The sequence below is a fragment of the Phocoena sinus genome, chromosome 7 (genome assembly GCF_008692025.1).
Source record: "Phocoena sinus isolate mPhoSin1 chromosome 7, mPhoSin1.pri, whole genome shotgun sequence".
Lineage (NCBI taxonomy): Eukaryota > Metazoa > Chordata > Mammalia > Artiodactyla > Phocoenidae > Phocoena > Phocoena sinus.
This window is the reverse complement of record NC_045769.1, coordinates 110,060,633-110,082,706: the sequence shown is the minus strand read 5'-3', so window position 1 is coordinate 110,082,706 and position 22,074 is coordinate 110,060,633. Positions and strand designations below refer to the sequence as shown.

The window sequence follows — 22,074 nt, the reverse complement described above, 5'->3', positions numbered from 1 at the left end:
GAAGACTCCATAAATGTTAGCTCTTTTTCCTGTCTTCCTCATCTTTCTCATTGATGGAAATCAAGTGACACTTTCCACTGTGTTTGGGCTCTCATGCATGTGTGCACCCTTTTTCCTATGACAGCAGTTCCCCCCCTGGCTACCAACAGTGTGTCTCCGTCTCTTGCATTGCTGGCTAACAACCTGTCCATGCCTACAAGTGACCTACCACCCGGTGCTTCGCCAAGGAAAAAGCCTCGGAAGCAGCAGCACGTGATTTCAACAGAAGAAGGGGATATGATGGAGACAAACAGCACTGATGATGAGAAGTCCACTGCCAAGAGTCTTCTGGTGAAGGCAGAGAAGCGCAAGTCTCCTCCCAAGGAGTATATCGGTAATGCTCACTTGAGCTAAATTTTGTCACGAGAAGCTTCCCACTTAAGTCAGGGGTCCATCCCCGAGGCTGTTTACATAGCCAGATTGCACTTACGGCTTACCTGCAGGAATTATACCAGGAAGATTGTTGCAAATAGATAGTAAGCTATTTAATGTCTTCTTTTTCTTCTCTTGAATAGATGAAGAAGGTGTGAGGTATGTCCCAGTGCGTCCAAGACCTCCCATTACCTTGCTCCGTCACTATCGGAACCCCTGGAAAGCTGCATACCACCACTTTCAGCGGTACAGTGACGTCCGGGTCAAAGGTCAGTTTCCCCAGAAATGTTCGGTGTTAACACTTGCAATGGGTCTTTCACTCAGCTATATTGAAATCACAGTAGAATAGAAAAACAGAATCACAGTTTCCCAGTTTCAAAAAGAACCATAAGTTTTTGTTATAAAATCTCAAGACTTTATTGTTTAACTTAGATAGAATACACAGTTGAGCATAAAATTTGGAAAATTATCCTTTGCCTCAGAAAGCTTTGTGTACTTTACTGGAAACACAGTCTAATGAATAAATGACAACATGTGTTGCCAGCTCCCCAGGTGGTCACAGATGACCTCTTTAGCCCTCAAAGTGGTTGAGGAAGAGCTATACTAGACTGTTACTGGACATGGTCCACAGTAGTTCCAGGATGCTCAGATATACATGTGTGATAAGCCCCAGGAAGTATATTTTCCAAAAGACCTTTTGTTCAACATATGTGAAGCTCTTGGAATGGTCCAGTGCAAGCACTCAGTGAATGTCTTTGTGGTTTTGAACTTGAGAATAACATTCTCATTCATTAACCCACTTATAATAAAAATGGCTGATAGTACTTTGCGAATATCTGCAAATATTTCTATGGATAGACTTTGTGTCATTAATCTCAAATATAATCATTGCACAGAGAAGTGTAAGTTTTCAGAGAATTGGTCATATTTCCCATTCCCTCAAATAAACTTTACTTGGAAGCTTCCTTGAAGCCTCAAGATGAGTCTGATCTGGATGGTACTGACTAATGCCTATCAGCAGGAGTGAAGGTCCTGACAGTTCACTATCTGAATGGAAGTACAGAGGTGGCTGCTCTGCCCAGCTTTTCTTCCTCACAAGTACACCCTGAGGATTGAAAAGAGGGTGAGATTTCGAAAGAGAAATCAGAGAATGTTGGCCTTTGGTGGAAGCAGGATATGAGCCACCAGACATTTCTTCACACCACAGGAATTCCATATCGTAGCAGGAAAATATTTACAGTTTTCCCTGGTAACATTTTAAGCCATAAAAGATTCTTATTGCTTATTGGAACTCACTCTTCAAAAGCTATCTCAGGGAAAGTGATTTGACAGCTGAAAATACTGATGATTCCTAAATCTTCTGTTTGGATATGTACATATTAATCACCTTGTGCCAAGTCTCTTGACTATTAAACTTTAATTGAACTGTTTTGCCTAAGCTTTAAAGTCATATTCATACAAAGAAATAAAGGTGGAGTACTGAAAACAGATAACTCACAGGGAGGAAAGAAAACAGAAATAGGGGAATAAGAAGCACAGAAAACAAATAATAACATGGCAGGCTTAGCCTTACATATCAGTAATTACCTTAAATGTAAATAGTCTGGAAGTACCAATTAAAACACAGATGGGCAGAGAGGATAAAAAAAAAGATCCAACTATATTATGTCTGTAAGAAACTTCAGATACAGTGGGTCAGTAGAGTGACAGTAAAAGGGTGGAAAAATATGTACAATGCAAAAACTAATCAAAAAACAAGAGTAGTTATAGTAATATCAAATAAAAGTAGACTTCAGAGGAAAGAAAATTACTAAAAATGAAAAAAGGCATTACATACTGATTAAAACTATATAGGCAACAAAAATCATGAGCTTCAGAATATATGAAGCAAAAACAGCTGAAAGGAGTACAGGCAAATGTGCAGTCATAGTTAGACCTTCGACACCCTCTTCTCGGCAGTTGATAGAAGTACTTGACAGAAAATCAGAAGGATATACAAGAAGTGAACACCACGAACCAACATCTAGTAGACATTATAGGACACTAGAACTGCAGCAGAATACATATTCTCTCAAGTGCACACAGAACATGTAAAGACAGACCATATTTAGGATCATAAACCTCAACAAATTAGGGAGAATTGAAATCATATAGAAAAATATAAAGTATCTTCATTGACCATAATGGAATCAAACTAGAAACCAGTGACAGATAAAACCTCCAAGCCATGGATTAAGCAACACACTTCTAAATAATGGGTCAAAGAGGAATTCTAAAGGGGAGTTTTTAAAAATACTTAAAACTGAATGAAGATAAAAGAACAACATACCAAAATATGTGGAAGGCAACTAAAGCAGTGCCAACAGGAAAATCTATAGCACTAAATGTTTATATCAAAACAGAGGAGGAGGGCTTCCCTGGTGGCGCAGTGGTTGAGAGTCCACCTGCCAATGCAGGGGACACGGGTTCGTGCCCCGGTCCGGGAAGATCCCACATGCCGCGGAGCGGTTGGGCCCGTGAGACACGGCCGCAGAGCCTGTGCTCCGCAACGGGAGAGGGCACAACAGTGAGAGGCCCGGATACCACAAAAAAATTTAAAAAAAGAGGAAATATCTCAGTCACAGCTTCTACATCAAAAAACGAGAAAAAAAAGAACAACATAAACTCAAAGCAGGTACGAGGAAGAAAATAGTGAAAAAAGCAGAAATCAGTGAAATTGAAAACAGAAAATAATAAAATGAAAAAGCTAATTCTTTAAAAGAAAAATCAATAAAATAAATAAATCTCTAGCAAGACTGAAGAAGGTAGAAGAGAGAGGACATAAATCATGAATATGAAGAAGGAAACAGGAGAGGCAGCACTGCAAACATCTGCAGACAACAGCCGTACACTTACTGCATATGCAAGCATGGCAACAAACAGTGCTTGACACATGATATTCTGTGTCAGAGATTAGCTCAAGATGGCAGAGTAGAAGGATGTGAGCTCAGCCCTTCTTAAAAAAACACCAAAACCACAACTAACTGCTGAACAAACATCAACAAAAAAAAGCGCACTAGAACCTACTGAAAAAGACAGCCTACATCCAAAGATGAAGAAGCCACAATGAGATGGTCGGAGGGGCGCAGTCGCTATAAAATCAAATCCCATACCCGCCAGGTGGGCAACTCACAAACTGGAAAACAGTTATACCACAGATGTTCTCCCACAGGAGTGAAAGTTCTGAGCCCCACATCAGGCTTCCCAGCCTGGCAGTCTGACAAGAGAAGGAGGAGCCCCCAGAGAATCTGGCTTTGAAGGCCAGCAGGGTTTGATTGCAGAAATTCCACAGGACTGGGAGGAAGAGAAACTCCAGTCTTGGGGGGCGCACACAAGGTCCCATGCACACCAGGACCCAGGGGTAAGAAGCAGTGACCCCATAAGAGACAGGCAGACCTACCTGCTAGTATTGGATGGTCTCCTGCCGAGGTGGGGGATGGCCGTGGCTCACTACAGGGACAATAACACCAGGAGCAGCAGTTCTGGGGAGTACTCGTTGCAGTGAGCCCTCCCAGAGGCCACCATTAGCCCCACCCAACAGCCTGTAGGCTCCATGCTGTAACACCTCAGGCCAAATGACCAACAGGGCAGAACACAGCCCCACCCCTCAGCAGACACGCAGCTTAAAGTCTTCCTGAGCATGGCCCTGCCCACCAGAGGAACAAGACCCAGCTCCACCCACCACTGGGCAGGAACCAGTCCCTCACGTCAGGAAGCCTGCACAAGCCTAATCTAGCCTCATTCACCTGAGGGCAGACAGCAGAAGCAAGAACTACAATCCTGTAGCCTGCGGAATGGAAACCACAATCACAGAAAGTTAGACAAAATGAAACGGCAGAGGAATATGTCCCAGATGAAAGAACAAGGTAAAAACCCCAGAAGAACAACTAAGTGAAGTAGAGATAGGCAACCTACCAGAAAAAGAATTCAAAATAATGATAGCGGAGGTGATCCAAGACCTCAGAAAAAGAATGGAGGCAGAGATCGAGAAGATGCAAGAAATGTTTAACAAAGACCCAGAAGGGCTAAAGAACAAACAAACAGAGGTGAACAACACTATAACTAAAATGAAAATTACACTAGAAGGAATCGATAGCACAATAACTGAGGCAGAAAAATGGATAAGTGACCTACAAGACAGAATGGTATAAATCACTGCCACGGAACAGAATAAAGAAAAAAGAATGAAAAGAAATGAAGACAGTCTGAGAGACCTCTGGGACAACATTAAATGCACCAACATTCACATTATAGGGGTCCCAGAAGGAGGAGAGAGAAAGAACCTGAGAAAATATGTGAAGAGATAATAGCTGACGACTTCTCTAACATGGGAAAGGAAACAGTCAACCAAGTCCAGGAAGCGCAGAGCGTCCCAGGCAGAATAATTCCAAGGAGGAACATGCTGAGACACATAGTAATCAAACTGACAAAAATTAAAGACAGAAAAAAATGTTAAAAGCAACAACGGAAAAGCAACAAATAACATACAAAGGAACTCCCATGAAGTTATCGGCTGATTTCTTAGCAGAAACTTTTCAGGCCAGAAGGGAGTGGTGAGATATATTTACAGTGAGGAAAGGGAAGAACCTACAACCAAGATTACTCTACCCAGCAAGGCTCTCATTCAGATTCGACAGAGAAATCAAAAGCTTTACAGACAAGCAGAAGCTAGGAAAATTCAGCACCACCAGACCAGCTTTGCAACAAATTCTAAAGGAACTTCTCTAAGTGAAAAAGAAGAGACCAAAACTACTATAGAAACAAGAAAATTACAATTGGAAAAGCTCACCAGTAAAAGGCAAACATACAGTAAAGGTAGGAAATCATCTGCACACAATATGATATCAAAACCAGCAAAATTGTGAGAAGAGGAGAGCACAAATGCAGGATGTTGGAAATGGATTTGAAATTAAAAGACCAGCAACTTAAAACAATCTTATTTATATATAGACTGCTATATCAAAACCTCATGGTAACCGCAAACTGAAAATCTACAATAGATACACAAAAAAGGAATCCAAACACAGCATCAAATCACAAGGGAAGAGAACAAAGAGGAAGGGAAGAAAAACCACCTGCAATAACAAATCCAAAATAGTTAACAAAATGGCAATAAGAACACACATATCGATAATTACCTTAAGTGTAAACAGATTAAACACTCTAACCGAAAGACATAGACTGGCTGAATGGATACAAAAACAAGACCTGTATATATGCTGTCTACAAGAGACCCACTTCAGATCTAGAGACACATACAGAATGAAAGTGAAGAGATGGGAAAAGGTATTCCATGCAAATGGAGATCAGAAGAAAGCTGGAGTAGCAATACTCATAAAAGACAAAATAGACTTTAAAATAAAGACTATTACAAGAGACAAAGAAGAACACTACATAATGATCAAGGGATCAATCTAAGAAGATATAATAGTTGTAAATAGATATTCACTGAACATAGGAGCACCTCAATATAGAAGACAAATATTAACAGCTGTAAAGGGAGAAATTGACAGTAACACAGTAATACTGGAGGACTTTAACACCCTGCTTTCAAAAATGAACAGATCATCCAGTCAGAAAATCAGTAAGGAAACACAGGCCTTAAATGACACATTAGACCAGATGGACTTAATTGATATTTTTAGAGCATTCCATACAAAAGCAGCAGAATACATATTCTTCTCAACTGCACATGGAACATTCTCCAGGATAGATTACATCTTGGGTCACAAATCAATCCTCAGTAAATTTAAGAAACTGAAATCATATCAAGCATCTTTTCCAACCACAACGCTATGAGATGAGAAATCAACTACAAGAAAAAACTGCAAAAACCGCAGGCACGTGGAGGCTAAACAATATGCTACTAAACAACCAATGGGTCACTGAAGAAATCAAAGAGGCAATCAGAAAATACCTAGAGACAAATGAAAATGAAAACACAATGATCCAAAACCTATGGGATGCAGCAAAAAAAAGTTCTAAGAGGGAAGTTTGTAGCAATACAATCTTAGCTCAGGAAACAAGAAAAATCTCAAATAAACAATCTAACCTTATACCTAAAGCAACTAGAGAAAGAAGAACAAACAAAACCCAAAGTTAGAAGAAATCATAAAGATCAGAGCAGAAATAAATGAAATTGAGATGAAGAAAACAATAGCAAAGATGAATAAAACTAAAAGCTGGTTCTTTGAAAAGAAACAAAATTGATAAACCTTTAGCCAGGCTCATCAAGAAAAAAAAGAGGACTCAAATCAGTAAGATTAGAAATGAAAAAGGAGAAGTTACAACTGACACCACAGAAATACAAAGGATCATAAGAGACTACTACATGCAGCTGTATGCCAGTAAAATGGACAACCTGGAAGAAAGACAAATCCTTAGAAAGGTACAATCTTCCAAGAGTGAACCAGGAAAAAATAGAAAATATGAACAGACCAATCACAAGTACTGAAATTGAAACTGTGATTAAAAAACTCCCAACAACAAAAGCCCAGGACCAGATGGCTTCACAGTTGAATTCTATCAAACATTTAGAGAAGCACTAACACCTATCCTTCTGAAACTGTTTCAAAAAATTGCAGAGGAAGGAATACTCCCAAGCTCATTCTATGAGACCACCATCACCCTGATACCAAAACTAGACAAAGATACCACAAAAAAAGAAAGTTACAGGCCAATATCACTGATGAACGTAGACGCAAAAATCCTCAACAAAATACTAGCAAACCGAATCCAATAACACATTAAAAGGGTCATACACCGTGATCAAGTGGGTTTTATCCCAGGGTGCAAGGATTTTTCAGTATCTGCAAATCAATCCATGTGATACACCATATTAACAAATAATTGAAGAATAAAACCTATATGATCATCTCAATAGGTGCAGAAAAAGCTTTTGACAAAATTCAATACCCATTTATGATAAAAACTCTCCAGAAAGTGGACATAGAGGGAACATACCTCAACATAATAAAGACCATATATGACAAACCTACAGCTAACATCATACTCAACGGTGAAAAGCTGAAAGCATTTCCTGGAAGGTCAGGAGCAAGACAAGGATGGCCACTCTCGCTACTTTTATTCAACATAGTTTTGGAAGTCCTAACCACAGCAATCAGAGAAGGAAAAAAAAAAAAGTCATCCAAATTGGAAAAGAAGTAAAACTCACTTTTTGCAGATGACATGTCATTATACATAGAAAATCCTGAAGATGCTACTAGAGCTCATCGGTGAATTGAGTAAAGTTACAGCATATAAAATTAATACACAGAATCTGTTGCATTTCTATACACTAACAACAAGAGATCAGAAAGAGAAATTAAAGAAACAATCCCATTTACCACCACATCATAAAGAATAAAATACCTAGGAATGAACCTACCTAAGGAGGCAATAGACCTGTACTCCAAAAACTCTAAGATGCTGATGAAAGAAATCAAAAATGACCCAACCACATGGAAAGATATACTGTGTTCTTAGATTGGAAGAATCAGTATTCTCAAAATGACTATACCACCCAAGGCAATCTACAGTCTCAAAATTTGTATGGAGACACGAAAGACCCCGTATTAGCCAAAGCAATCTTGAAAGAGAAAAATGGAGCTGGAGGGATCACGCTCCCTGACTTCAGACTATACTACAAAGCTATGGTCATCACAACAGTATGTTACTGGCACAAAAACAGAAATACACATCAATGGAACAGGATAGGGAGCCCAGAAGTAAACCCATGCACCTGTGGTCAATTAATCTATGACAGAGGAGGCAATGGAGGAAAGATAGTACAATACAGTGGAGGGGGGACAGTCTCTTCAATAAATGGTGCTGGAAAACTGGACAGCTACATGTCAGAAAATGAAGTTAGAACATTCTTTAACACCATACACAAAAATAAACTCAAAATGGATTAAAGACCTAAATGTAAGACGAGACATTATAAAACTCTTAGAGGAAAACAGGCAGAACACTCTCTGACATAAATTGCAGCAGTATATTTTTTGATCCATCTCCCAGAGTAATGGAAATAAAAACAAAAATAAACAAATGGGACCTGATTAAAAAACTTTGTACAGCAAAGGAGACCATAAACAAAACAAGAAGACAACCCACCGAATGGAAGAAAATATTTGCAAGTGATGCAGCTCACAAGGGATTCGTCTCCAAAATTTACCAACAGCTCATGCAGCTCAGTGTCATCAAAACAAACAACTCAATCAAAAAATGGGCAGAAGACCTAAATAGACATTTCTCCAAAGAAGACATACAGATGGTCAAGAGGCACATGAAAAGATGTTCAACCTCACTAATTATTAGAGAAATGCATATCAAAACTACAATGAGATACCACCTCACACCAGTCAGAATGACTATTGTCAAAAAATCTACAAACAATAAATGCTGGAAAGGGTGTGGAGAAAAGGGAATCTTCCTACACTATTAATGGGAATGTAAATTAGTACAGCCACTATGGAGAACAGCATGGAGGTTCCTTAAACAACTGAAAATAGAAGTACCATATGATCCAGCAGTCCCACTCCTGGGCATATATTGGAGAAAAACATGGTTCGAAAGGATACATGCACCCTGATGTTCACTGTAGCAGTATTTACAATAGCCAAGACATGGAAGCAACCATAGTGCCCATCAACAGAGGAATGGATTAAGAAGGTGTGGTACATATATACAATAGAATATTACCCAGAATGAAATAATGCCATTTGCAGCAACATGGATGGAGATTATCATACTAAGTGAAGTATATCATACAGAAAAAGACAAATATCATATGATTTCGCTTATATGTGGAGGAGAAAAAAAATACGAATGAACTTCTTTACAAAACAGAAACAGACTCAAAGACTTAGAGAACGAACTTATTGTTACCAGGAGGGAAGAGTCGGGGGGAGGGATAGATTGGGAGTTTGGAATTGACATGTACAGGCTGCTATTTTTAAAATAGATAACCAACAAGTACCTACTGTGTAGCACAGGCAAGTCTGCTCAGTATGCTGTAATAACCTAAATGGGAAAAGAATTTGAAAAAGAATAGATACATGTATATGTATAACTGAATCACATTCCTGTACTCCTGAAACCAACACAACATTGTTGGTCAACTGTACTCCAATATGAAATAAAAATTTTTTAAAAAGAAGGAAACAGGATATTACTAAGACTGTGCAGCCATTAAAAGCATAAGGAAATACTACAAACAACTTTATGCTCATAAAGTCAGCTGCTTAGATGAAGTAGACCAATTCCTTAAAAGCCACATACTAGCAAAACTCAATCAGAAACAGGCAATCTGAGTAGTCTTATAACCATTAAATAAGTTGAATCCATAATTTAAAAGCTTCCAAACAGGAATCTATAGGCTCAGATACTTTTACTGGGAAATTCTACCAAACGTTTTTTTTGTTTGTTTGTTTGTTTTGCGGTACGCTGGCCTCTCACCGTTGTGGCCTCTCCTGTTGCGGAGCACAGGCTCCGGACGCGCAGGCTCATCGGCCATGGCTCACGGGCCCAGCCACTCCGCGGCATGTGGGATCTTCCCGGACCGGGGCACGAACCTGTGTCCCCTGCATCGGCAGGCGGACTCTCAACCATTGCGCCACCAGGGAAGCCCTACCAAACGTTTAAAGAGGAATCAACACCAATTTCCCACAATCTCTTTCAAATATAGGAGGGAACACTTCATTTTATGAAGCCAATATTTTTCCTGATACAGAAACAAGACAGAGTACAAATATAGAAAGCTACATATCAATATTCCTTAATGAATATAGTTGTAAAAATTCTTAACAAAACGTTAGCAAATTTAATCCAGCAATATCTAAGTAGAATTTTACACCTTGATCAAGTAGGATTTGTTACAGCTCTGCAAGGTTAGTTCAGCACTTGAAAATCAGTGTAATTCACTGTTTTTAACAGGTTATATTAGTTTCCTAGGGCTGCCATAACAAAGTACTACAAGGTGGATAGCCTAAAATAACAAATATATTCTCTCATAGTTCTGGAGACCAGAAGTCCAAAATCAAGGTATCAGCCGGATCATGCCCTCTCTGAAGGCTGTAGAAAAGAATCCTTCCTTGCCTCTTTTTAGCTTCTGGTGGTTGCCAGCAACCCTAGTTATTCTTCGGCCTGCTACTGCGTTACTCCAGTTTCTGCCCCCATCTCCAACAGAGCATTCCTCCCTGTGTTTCTTGACTCTTTGGATTTAGGACCACCCTAATTCAGTATGACTTCTTAACTTGATTACATCTGCAAAGACCCTCTTCCAAATAAGATCACGTTCACAAGTACCAAGGGTTAGAACTTAAACATCTTTTGGAGGGACACAATTCAACCCACAACAGAAGCTAAAGAAAAATCACATGATCATATCAATTAATGCGGAAAATTTGTTTGACAAAATTCAAAACGTTTTCATGATAAAAACTCAAAAATAGAGAAGGAGGAAGACTTCCTCAACTTGATAAAAAGTCTACAAAAAAACTAGAGCTAACATTATACTTAATGGTGAAGACTGAATGCTTTCTACCTGTGATTAGCAAAAGGATAAGACTGTCTTCTGTCACCACTCTTAACTTAGGATAGAACTGGAAGTTCTAGCCACATCGTAAAGTAAGGAAAAAAGAGATAGAAGGCTATACAGGTTGGAAAGGAATAAATAAAACTATTTGCAAATGACATCATTGTCTACATAGAAAATCTCAAGGATTCTACTAAAAATCCCTGAAACTAGTAAATAAGTTCAGCAAGGTCACAGGCTACAATATCAATATGAAAAAAATCAATTATAATTTTAGATACCTGGAATGTTGTGGAAACATATTGAAAGCATAATGCCATTTACAATTATTCCCCCCAAAGTGATATACTCAGGTACAAATCTAGCAAAACATGTACAGGACGTGTTTGCTGAAAACTGAAAAATGCTGATGAAAGAAATGAAAGAAGATCTAAATAAATGAAGAGGCATACAGCACTCATGATTAGAAAAACTCAAAGATGTCGGTTCTCCCTAGGTTGACCGATACATTTACTGCAATTTCTACCAAAATCACAGAGGTTTTTGTAAACTTAGTAAAGCTTGTTCTAAACATTATGTGGAGAGACACAGGGACTAGAATAGGTAAAATAATCTTGAAAAACAACAGAAATCTTCTTACGAAATCTTCTTTAGCTTCAGTACTCAAAACAGCATGGTGGTTGCAGAAGGATAGACGTGTTGATGACAGGAATGGAATAAAAAATGCAGAAATAGACTCACACAAATATGCCCAACTGATTTTTGACCAAAGTGCAAAAGGAATTCAATGGAGGAAGGAGAGTCTCTTTAACAAATAATGCTGGACATCCATATGTTTGGTGGGGGCAGGGGGGACCTCAACCTAATCCTCACACTTCATGCAAAACTTAACTCAAAATGGATAATAGATTTAAATGTAAAACTATAAAACTTTTAGGAAAAAAACCTAGGAGGAGGTCTTCAAAACCTAGGGCATGGTGAACAATTCTTAGACATAACACCAAAAACACCATCTCTAAAAGAAAATCAATCAATAAATTGGACTTCATAAAATCTTTTTTTATCTGTGAAAGACCCTATTAGGAGGATGAAAAGACAAGCTATAGACTGGGAGGGAATATTAGCAGACTACATCTCTAATAAAGGACTCATGTCTAGGATATATATTAGGAACTCTCAGTACTTAACAGTAAATAAAAACAATAATCCAGTTAGAAAATGGACAAAGGCATAAAGAGACATTTCACCAAAGAAGATGCATGGATGGCAAGCACCTGAGAAGATGTCCAAGGGAATATAAATCCTAGTCCTTAAGTGTGGGCTATGTAGAGACTTTGTTGTTCCAAAGTGTGCAGTGTGGAAGAGGGTGTCTCTCTCACTTTACAGTGGAGACATGTGACAAACATCCCCTCAGCCAGGTGATCAAAGTCAATTTCAATAGTAATGAATCATGTAATAATACGTACCCTCCTCAGGCAGTGATGACAATGGTACTTCTCTATGTCTCCTCTCAAAAATCTATAACCACTATCTAATCCTAACAAAACATCAGAGAAATCTAACTAGAAGGTCATCCTACAAAATAGTTAACCAGTACTCTTTAAAACTGTCAAGGTCATCAGAAGCAAGGGAAGTCTGAGAAGCCATCAGGCCAAAAGGAGTCTCAGGAGACATGACGAGTAAATGTACTGTGGTATCTTGACTGGATTCTGGAACAGAAAGCAGTAAAATTTAATTTTTAAAAAGCGTTTATCCCTAGCCATTAGAGGAACTTAAATTGAGATGCCTACCAAAATAACAGAAATTAGGGAATTCCCTGGCAGTCCAGTGGTTAGGGCTTGGCGCTTTCACTGCCGGGAACCAGAGTTCAATCCCTGGTCAGGGAACTAAGATCCCACAAGCCACGCAGCACAGCCAAAATAACTGAAATTAAAAACACTGATAATGCCAAATGGGGGTGTAGAGAAACTAGATCTCTCATACGTTCCTTTGAGCATTTTGAATGTTATCCCACTGCTTTCTAGCCTCCATTGTTTCTCTAGAGAAGTCAGCTGCTGATTTTATTGGGGTTATCTTGTAAATGATGCATCATGTTTTGTCTTGCTCCTTTGAAGATTTTCTCAACTTTTTTTTTTTTGATTTTCTCAACTTTGACTTTCAACATTTTTATAATACTATAATATGTCTATTTGTATCTTTGCATTTATCACACTTAGGGTTCCTTGAGCTTCCTGGATATATAGTTTATTGGTTTTCAGTAAATGTGAGAAGTCTTCAGCCATTTTTTCTTTGAATATTTCTCCTCCTTTCTCTCTTTTCCTTTCGGTACTCCTTTATACATGTTTTGGTGCTCTTAGTGGTGTTTCATGTTTCTTTGAGGCCCTGTTCATTCTTCTTCATTTCTTTCTCCCTTCAGTTCTTCTGTGCTGTTGGTCTGTCTTCAACTACTAATTCACTTGTACCAGTTCAGGTCTACTGTTGAGCCCCTCTAGTGGATTTTTAACATTTTGTTTACTGTACTTTTTAACTCCAGAATTTCCATTTGGTTCTTTTCTTAAAAAGTAATTTCTGTCTCTCTACTGATTTTCTCTATTTAATGTGACGTGATCATCATACCTTCTTTTACTTCTTCACTTATGCTTTTCGTTCTGTGAATTTATTCATAACGGCTACTTTGAAATCTTTTTCTGATAAATCTGACATCTGGTCACTCTCTCAAGCAGTTTCTGGTGCCTGTTTCTCTTTCCCTGTGTATGGGTCATACTTTCCTGTTTCTTTGCATGCCTCATAATTTTTCTTAGAAACTGGACATTTTAGATACTATATTGTAGCAACTCCTGGTACTGATCTCCCCATCTCCTCCAAGACCCACTATAGTTATTTGCTATTTGCTTGTTTATCTGTTTAGCGACTGGCTGGATTCTTTTAGTGAAGTCTAATCACCTGCACCCCGCCAACGCCACCAAGTGTTAATAAGCCTCTGACGTTACTCCTTGGGGAGGCACAGCTTTGGGTGCCCACAGTCACCTGGGAAGACAGTGGCATTAGTACGGTTCTCCCCCACTGTTTCCCTGACTACATCCAGCTGATAAACCCCACTACTTGCTTGCCATTTGATTTCCTAGAACACAGTACTGGAATTTGACCTTAAACACAAATTCCTCTGCAAACTAATCCAGTCGTATTGTAGCTCCTTGCCAGAATGGTTTCTGAGGTCAGCGTTTGATGTTTGTTCTGCCCCCAGGAGAGCTCCTGCCAGCTGTCTTACTCTTTGTTCTCTCCTGAAAACTGGTCAGCCCACAGTCTAGGCCGCGCCTTTCACTGGGTCTGTACGTTTCCTGCTACTTTGACTGCACTCTCCACTGCTTTGGGGAGCATATGAACGTGCATACTCTGTTGAAAATGGAGCCACTTCCTTTGGGAAGAGATTAGAAGCTTCCTGTGCTATGGCCTCTTTCTTCCTCCAGGCAGAATCTCTGAGCCTAGGGCTCTGGAGGTGGGAGTGGGACAGTGACAGCCTTTTCTCCGAGTAACACCTTGCTGTAGGAGGTGAGCACTCAGGGTAGGGGAAGAGGAGTGAGTAGCCTGGGGTATGTCCACTTGGTTTGCCTCTCCTAATGTGACGCCACCATTTAACAAGCCAGGAGAAGGGCTCCTGGGGCCCCAGTGTTCTCAGCACGCCTTGCCTAAGGTACAGTCTCCATCCCACAAGTGGGGTTGAGCAAAAGAAGGGAGCCCCCATGTCAGTTAGACTCGCCCAGGACTTGGCCTCAGCAGCAGGGAGCACGGAACAGGATGAGAAATGTCTCGCTTCTCCTTGGAGGAGAGCCATCTCCCTAGCGGCTGGCGGAGAGGGGGCTCTGTGGGCTGGGATGCAGCAATCTGGGATGGAGTCACCGCCTCTCAACTGGAGAGAGGAGAGAGGGAGCGGTCTTGGTTTAAATACCACAGACTCCCTGTTCTTTCCACATTTTCGTAGATTTGCTTGAGTAGATGTTTCTGCTTTGCTCTTTGCCCTTAGGACCTTTCCCAGAGGTTTAAAGTGTTATTTAAAAATTTTCCGCAGTTTCACTGGGGAAGCAGCTTAGAAGAACACTGTCATATCACAAGTCAGTTGTCTCTTATACATTGCTGAGCTACTCTGGAAAAAAAAAAAGTTTAGCAGTTTTATAAAAACCAAACATACACTTACCATATGACCCAACAGTTGCACTCCTGGGCGTTTATCCCGGAAAAATGAAAACCTGTGTTCACACAAAAATCCGTACACAGGTGTTCATAGCAACTTTTTGGTAATAGCCAAAATCTGGAAACAACACAAATGACATCAAACGGTTAAACAAACTATAGTGCCATTGAGTACTACTCAGGAATGGAAAGGAAAGAACTGTTGATCCTGTAATAGCTTAGATGGAGCTCAGGGGCATTGTGCTTATGCTTGGTGGAAACAGCTAATCTTAGGAGGACACATACCAAAAGGAAAAAAAGAAGACATATCGTGTGATTCTATCTATATAGCAACAAAATTATAGAGGTAGAGAACAAATCAGTGGATTTGGGGGTTAATCATGGGGCAGGGGTGGTGTGACCATAAAGGTCCGGCACAGGAGAGATGTCTGTGGTGATGCAATAGTTCTGAATCTCGATTGCGGTGGCAGTCACATCAGTCTAAAATGATGTAATGGCATATACTCACTTTATATCAGTGGCGGTTTCCTGGGTGCGATACTGTACTACAGTTATTAAGATGTAGACAGTGGTGAAGGAGAAATACCTGACCTCTCTTTACTGTCTTTTTTCCCCAGTAATAGTTTTATTGCACTATAATTCATGTAGCATACAATTCATCTATTAACATGCACAATTCAGTGATTTTTAGTATGTTCACAGTTGCACGTCCATCACTACGGTGAGTTTTAAAACATTTTCATTACCCCAATAAGAGACTCCACGACCCTTAGCCATCCTCCCCAATCCTGCCGTCTTCACTCCTCCCTATACCCCCAGCCCTCGGCAACCTCTGATCTGCTTTCCGTCTCTGTAGATTTCCAGTGCTGGACATTTCCTATGAACGGAATCATATATTATACAGTCTTCTGTGACAGGCTTATTTCAAGGTTCATCCATGTAGCATGTATGAGTACTTCATTCCATTTTCCTGCCGAATAATATTCTATTTTATGGATATATACCACATTTTATTTATCCATTCATCACTTGATGGGCATTTGGGTTGTTTCCACTTTTTGATTATTATGAATAATGGTGCTGTGATCATTTGTGTCTGCATTGTTTTTATAAATTTATTTTATTTATTTTTGGCTGCGTGGGGTCTTCATTGCTGCGCGTGGGCTTCCTCTAGTTGCAGCGAGCGGGGGCTACTCTTTGTTGTGATGCGCGGGCTTCTCATTGTGGTGGCTCCTCTTGTTGTGGAGCACGGGCTCTAGGCGTGCAGGCTTCAGTAGTTGTGGCTCGTGGGCTCTAGAGCGCAGCAGGCTCAGTAGTTGTGGCACACAGGCTTAGTTGCTTCGCAGCATGTGGGATCTTCCCGGACCAGGGCTCGAACCCGTGTACCCTGCATTGGCAGGTGGATTCTTAACCACTGCACCACCAGGGAAGCCCCATGTGTCTACATTTTTGTGGGAACATCTGTTTTCATTTCCCTTGGACATATACCTAGGAATAGAATTTCTGGGTTATTTGGTAGCTATAGTTAACATTCTAGCAACTCCCAGACCGTTTTCCAAAGTAAATACATTTTTCCCACCGGCAGTGCATGAGGATACTTCGGATTTCTCCATATCCTCACGGCAGCACTTACTCTTTTTTTTATTACAGCATCCTAATGGGTCGGAAGTGGTACTTCACTGTGGTTTTGAGTTACATTTCCCTAATGCCTAATGATGTTGAATGTCTTCATGTGATGCTGGCCATTTGTATATGTTTTTTGGAAGAAATGTCTTTTTGGATCCTTTGCCCTTTTTAATTGGTTTGTCTTTTTATCATTGAGTGGTAAGAATTCTTCCTATGTTTTAGATACAGGTCCCTTACCAGATATATCTCTAGACTATCTTTGCAACTTCTGTGAAACTAAAAAGTTTTTTTTAATGCTCGTAATGAAATATACACATCCATCTAAAACTGGTGAAATCTGAATAGGGTCAGTGGACTCTGTCAGTGTCATGGTTGTGATATTGACTGTAGTTTTGCAAGATCTTACCACTGGGAGAAAGTAGATAAAGAGTACACAGGATCCACAACATTGTAAAGCAATTATAATCCAATAAAGATGTGAAAAAAAAAAGTACATGGGATCTCCCTGTATTATTCCTTACAATTGTATGTGAATCTACAGTTCTCTCAAAAAGGTTAAAATTCTTTCATCCCATTCATGCTAATATTTGTCTAGTAGACAGAGGTTTTTTTTTTTTAATTGCTCTGAGAAGTAAAGTTTCTCAGTTTTAGGTTCACAACCATATCAAAAGAGATATTCCATGTCCCACCCCCACCCCCTCCCGAACATGCACAGCCTCCCCTACCGTCACCACCACCACAAAGTGGTGCATTTGTTGCATCTGCTGAACCTAAACTGACATACAAGTATCACCCAAAGTTCATCATTTACGGTCCAGTTTGGTCTTGGCATTGTATACTGTATCAGTTTTGACAAACATATAGGTAGGGTTTTTTCAAGATTAATTTTTAAAATAATAAAATAAGGTTTTTAATTTAAAAAATGTTTTTTAATTATCCATGTACTATGTAATTACATTTTAAGTCCTAGTTAAACAGTGATATTAAAACTTCACAGATACAGCTAAACTCACCTTTGACAGGTACCCCTCAATCCTAGTTTCTTTCCCCAGTCCAAATGATGCAATTCATATTTATTTTACTACAGTGCTGGTTACTGGACTTTTCTACCTACATTTAAATGTGACCCAAGTTGGAGCCCTGTGACTTCTCCAAGATCTAGATAACACCACGGAGCTTCTAAGCTTCATGCCCAAACTCTCCACACCCTGGCAAGCTTCACACATGAGCAAGGCTCCAACCCACTAAAGACCATTTCCTTCATTTAAGAGTTTAGAGTACTGACTTACTCTCTTTTGAACTCACTAGATTAGCACAGTAGGTCTTTAAAGAATTCTTCTGGTGTGGACACAAAGAGCTTTTATTCATGTTGTGACTTGTATTTTCAGTGACTTAAAGATATTTAAGTAAAGTTCTTAATAAAGTAGTGGCTTGAACACAAATGACTTTAGCTCTATAAAAATTGAAATATACTTTTTTTTTTTATGGTTCCAGAGGAGAAGAAAGCTATGCTGCAGGAAATAGCTAATCAGAAAGGAGTATCCTGTCGTGCCCAAGGCTGGAAGGTTCACCTCTGTGCTGCCCAGTTGCTGCAGCTGGTAGGTGGCGCTCTAGCAGTTGTTACGTCCTGCTGAAAAGAAGGATGGATGCTGGAGACGTCTGAGTTCATAGAACATTTTCTTTAGAGTGATTCCGAAGTGTTCCCAGTTAATGTGGGTCGTGGTAGAATTTTTATGTGTGCTGTGTGATATTATAATTACTGTTACCTATTCTGTGGATGGATGTAATTGTAATCTAAATATATCTTAGCTTTGGTCCCCATAAGTGAAATATACTGAACAACTTAAGTTTGTAAGATGTACAGTTAAGGTTCAGTGTTACCTGTTGCCGTGACATCTGAAAAAGAGGGGGCGTCAGATGACCCAGCTGTGTAAGCTCCTCCCCCTCACGCTGCTCCTTGTCGTGGGGACCAGGCACAGTTCCCACTTCTTCCTGAATAGTGGGCTTCAGTTCTCTGCCAGCTTGCGATACTCAGATAAGCCGGTGACATCCTCCCGGGAGCACCAGGGGGCACCGCTCCCTCTTGATACTTCAGTGCCTGCCTCCTACAGCCCCTACTCCTTCACTCCGTTCCCTGCTTGTCATGGAGTGCAGCCCCCATGTGGCCGTGCGTGGTGTGCGGTGTCCTCTTCCCCTGGGCTGAGAGTATACTGACTAGTAAACTGCTGTTGATCTCTTCTGTCCAATGTGTTAGGTGTTCAGCCCTTTCCATAACCCTAGGCGGGAATCCTTCCTTCAACAAGGTAAAGCGGAGGTGATCAAAATAATAACCTCGGGCTTCCCTGGTGGCGCAGTGGTTGAGAATCCGCCTGCCAATGCAGGGGACACGGGTTCGTGCCCCGGTCCGGGAAGATCCCACATGCCGTGGAGTGGCTGGGCCCGTGAGCCATGGCCACTGAGCCTGCACGTGTGCTCCGCAATGGGAGAGGCCACAACAGTGAGAGGCCCACGTACCGCAAAATATAAAAATAAAAAAAATAACCTCACAAAGTCTTTCCATCTTTGGAGTAGCAATGATCTGAAGAACATTGTCTTTTATGAGTATTGTTTTTAAAGTAGTGCCATGGCTAGTTTTCTTTATGTAGCATAAAAGCATATTTCTCTGAAACTTATAGACTTGTTTTTCAGAGGGATTGTGAATTCCTGGCAGAATTTAAAAGTTATCCTTGGACTTCCCAGTGGTTAAGACTCTGCACTTCCACTGCAGGGGGCACGGGTTTGATCCCTGGTCGAGGAGCTAAGGTCCTACATGCCATGTGGTGCGACCAAACAAACAAACAAATAAATAAGTTATCCTGGGGGCTCCCCTGGTGGCACAGTGGTTGGGAATTCACCTGCCAATGCAGGGGACACGGGTTCGAGCCCCGGTCCGGGGAGATCCCACATGCCGCGGAGCAGCTAAGCCTGTGCGCCACAACTCCTGAGCCTGCGCTCTAGAGCCAGTGAGCCACAACTACTGAAGCCTGAGTGCCTAGAGCCCACACACCCAGCAAAGAGTAGCACCCACTCACTGCAACTAGAGAAAGCCCGTGTGCAGCAACGAAGACCCAATGCAGCCAAAAATAAATAAACTAATTTTAAAACAAAAGTTATCCTGGAAGATGGACTCTGAATTATGGCAAATTGTAATGTAAATTGTTGATCAATTTTCTTTACTGCATCTTAGTCATTGGGAGAAATGATTTTATCACCCAAACAGATCCGATACCAGTTTACACAGGTGATTCAGGGTGGGTTGTTTGCCTGAGTTTGACAAAAGTATCTCCGAGGTCATGACGCCCTCCCTCTTGTTTGTTGCAGACAAATCTAGAACATGATGTTTATGAAAGACTCACCAACCTACAAGAAGGGATCATCCCAAAGAAAAAAGCAGCAACTGATGATGATTTACACCGAATAAACGAACTAATACAGGTTTGAAGGAGTCCTTTCCCTCTCCTTACTTCTCCCTTTCCCTCTCTCGTCCACTAATGTCTTTAGTAAAAACCTGTTACTTCAGCCTGCATTATCAAGAAACACTAAAACATTTTTTCTGTGTGAAAGCCTCAAAATGGCTCAATCCAAAGGTGAGAAGTTCTTTAAAAGCCACATTGTTTCGAAGATTACTTACTGACGATGTGATGTCTTTTGTTTCAGGGGAATATGCAGAGGTGTAAACTTGTGATGGATCAAATCAGTGAGGCCAGAGACTCCATGCTTAAGGTTTTAGATCACAAAGATCGTGTCCTGAAGCTTCTAAATAAGAATGGGACTGTCAAGAAGGTGTCAAAATTGAAGCGAAAGGAAAAAGTCTAGACCCCGAATCAGGACTTTGGAAACAGAATTTATGAAGAATGGTGTTGGGGGCGGGGGAGGGCTTTGGTTATTTTCAAAGCAGAACATTGAAATTAAGAAGGCGTTCCTTAACTCACGCTCGAAAGCAGACGGGCCCATAGCATCCAGTGACACGGAAGGATCAGAGCTGATCTGACACAGTGGGCTCCAGTCTTTCTTTCAGGCGTCTCCCTCTTAGACTTACCATGTCGTACATGATTCCTGATGCATCAGTGTCTCCCAGTTGGAATCAGTGACACAAGTGACTGGCTGGCGTTTTTCGGCCTTCCAGTTGATAAACTGTATTTATCTGCTGGATTCCTGCAGGACCCATACTGAGCCTGGACTGAAAGTATCCACTCAGACCATCTGTTCTCTCTCTACGCTGAAAATCGAACCTCTTCCCTTCACCCCAGTCGGTCCTTACTCTGACCTTCAGATGCCCACGCTGGCCTTCTAAAGCAGTGCCATGGCACCGAGAGACCTGCCACATCTCACTTTAAAGGGTTTGAACTATCGATTCTTGTCATTTTTTTAAAGAACCATTTCAAAGTGAAATTGTTATATTGTCTGTCCTGCGTGTGTCAGAGTTGGGTTTTTGTGGAGGTTCGGAGCAGGCAACACCATAAGTTGCTCTGAGATCTTTGTTCTGAAGTACATTCTTGGTTACCTGTACTTCTGTAGCTGGTGTGATGCTGTTAATTGTATGTACCACACATCTCCAAACGTTAATAAAGGACTCAAAGAGGTTTTTGTACAGAAGCAGTTTACATCTTTTTATAAGTTAATCAGTGCTGTACTGCACATCGCTCGAGTGTTTACCCTACTGTAGTTTCTCTCACGTTGTTGAGTCTACTCTGTTAAAGTTTTGTTGTTCCACATAGAGTTCCACTTACCCTCGTATCTTGAAGATGTCACAGATGGTGAAGCCTGTTGGCTTTTGGTTATCTTAAATACGAGACTACATTGTATCCCACTGCAGATAGAAATTGGTCATGTTATAGGACAGTTAGGGGTAGAGCTTCCAGGAGAGTGGAGTTTCTTTACAAGGTTGCTTCCTGTGAACTAGCTCAAGTGAGAAGCCCAGCCTCGCTTTTTGCCTTGACCTGCATAGATCTGAGACAGGAGTCTATGCCAAGTGATCCAGTCTTTGGCACCAGAGATGGCCCTCCTGGGACAGCCTTCCTCGAACTGGAATGGTAAACTCTCATCTGTTGTAGGATTGGGGAAGAGAGAAGCAAAGCAGGCTTTCAGCCTTCCCCCGGTTAGGCCACATGGCCTGCATAGCATAAGCTAAAGAGGTCCTCGGAACAGGCAAGGCTGCTTCACTAGAGTGTTTCAACCTGAAGATATTACTGACTGTGTACTAGACGATGCCGGTTTAGTGTTGTGTGCAGTAT

At 40.7% G+C, this 22,074-nt stretch overlaps 1 protein-coding gene across 8 annotated transcripts in view; it reads left to right on the top strand.

The window, feature by feature from the left end:
* The window catches only part of SAP130 (Sin3A associated protein 130), a 75,859-nt gene extending 54,423 nt beyond the window's left edge, over positions 1-21,436 (top strand). For 5 of the 8 annotated variants that reach the window (XM_032637775.1, XM_032637778.1, XM_032637777.1 and 2 more), the window contains 5 exons: positions 125-373; positions 555-680; positions 18,296-18,399; positions 20,162-20,275; positions 20,498-21,434. In XM_032637775.1, coding sequence (XP_032493666.1) covers positions 125-373; positions 555-680; positions 18,296-18,399; positions 20,162-20,275; positions 20,498-20,656 — 752 coding nt within the window. In that variant the 3' untranslated portion in view covers positions 20,657-21,434. Of the gene's footprint in view, positions 1-124; positions 374-554; positions 681-18,295; positions 18,400-20,161; positions 20,276-20,497 lie in introns of all 8 variants that reach the window. The other 3 variants (XM_032637776.1, XM_032637773.1, XM_032637772.1) reach the window with 2 other exon arrangements.
* Positions 21,437-22,074: the final 638 nt, after the last annotated feature.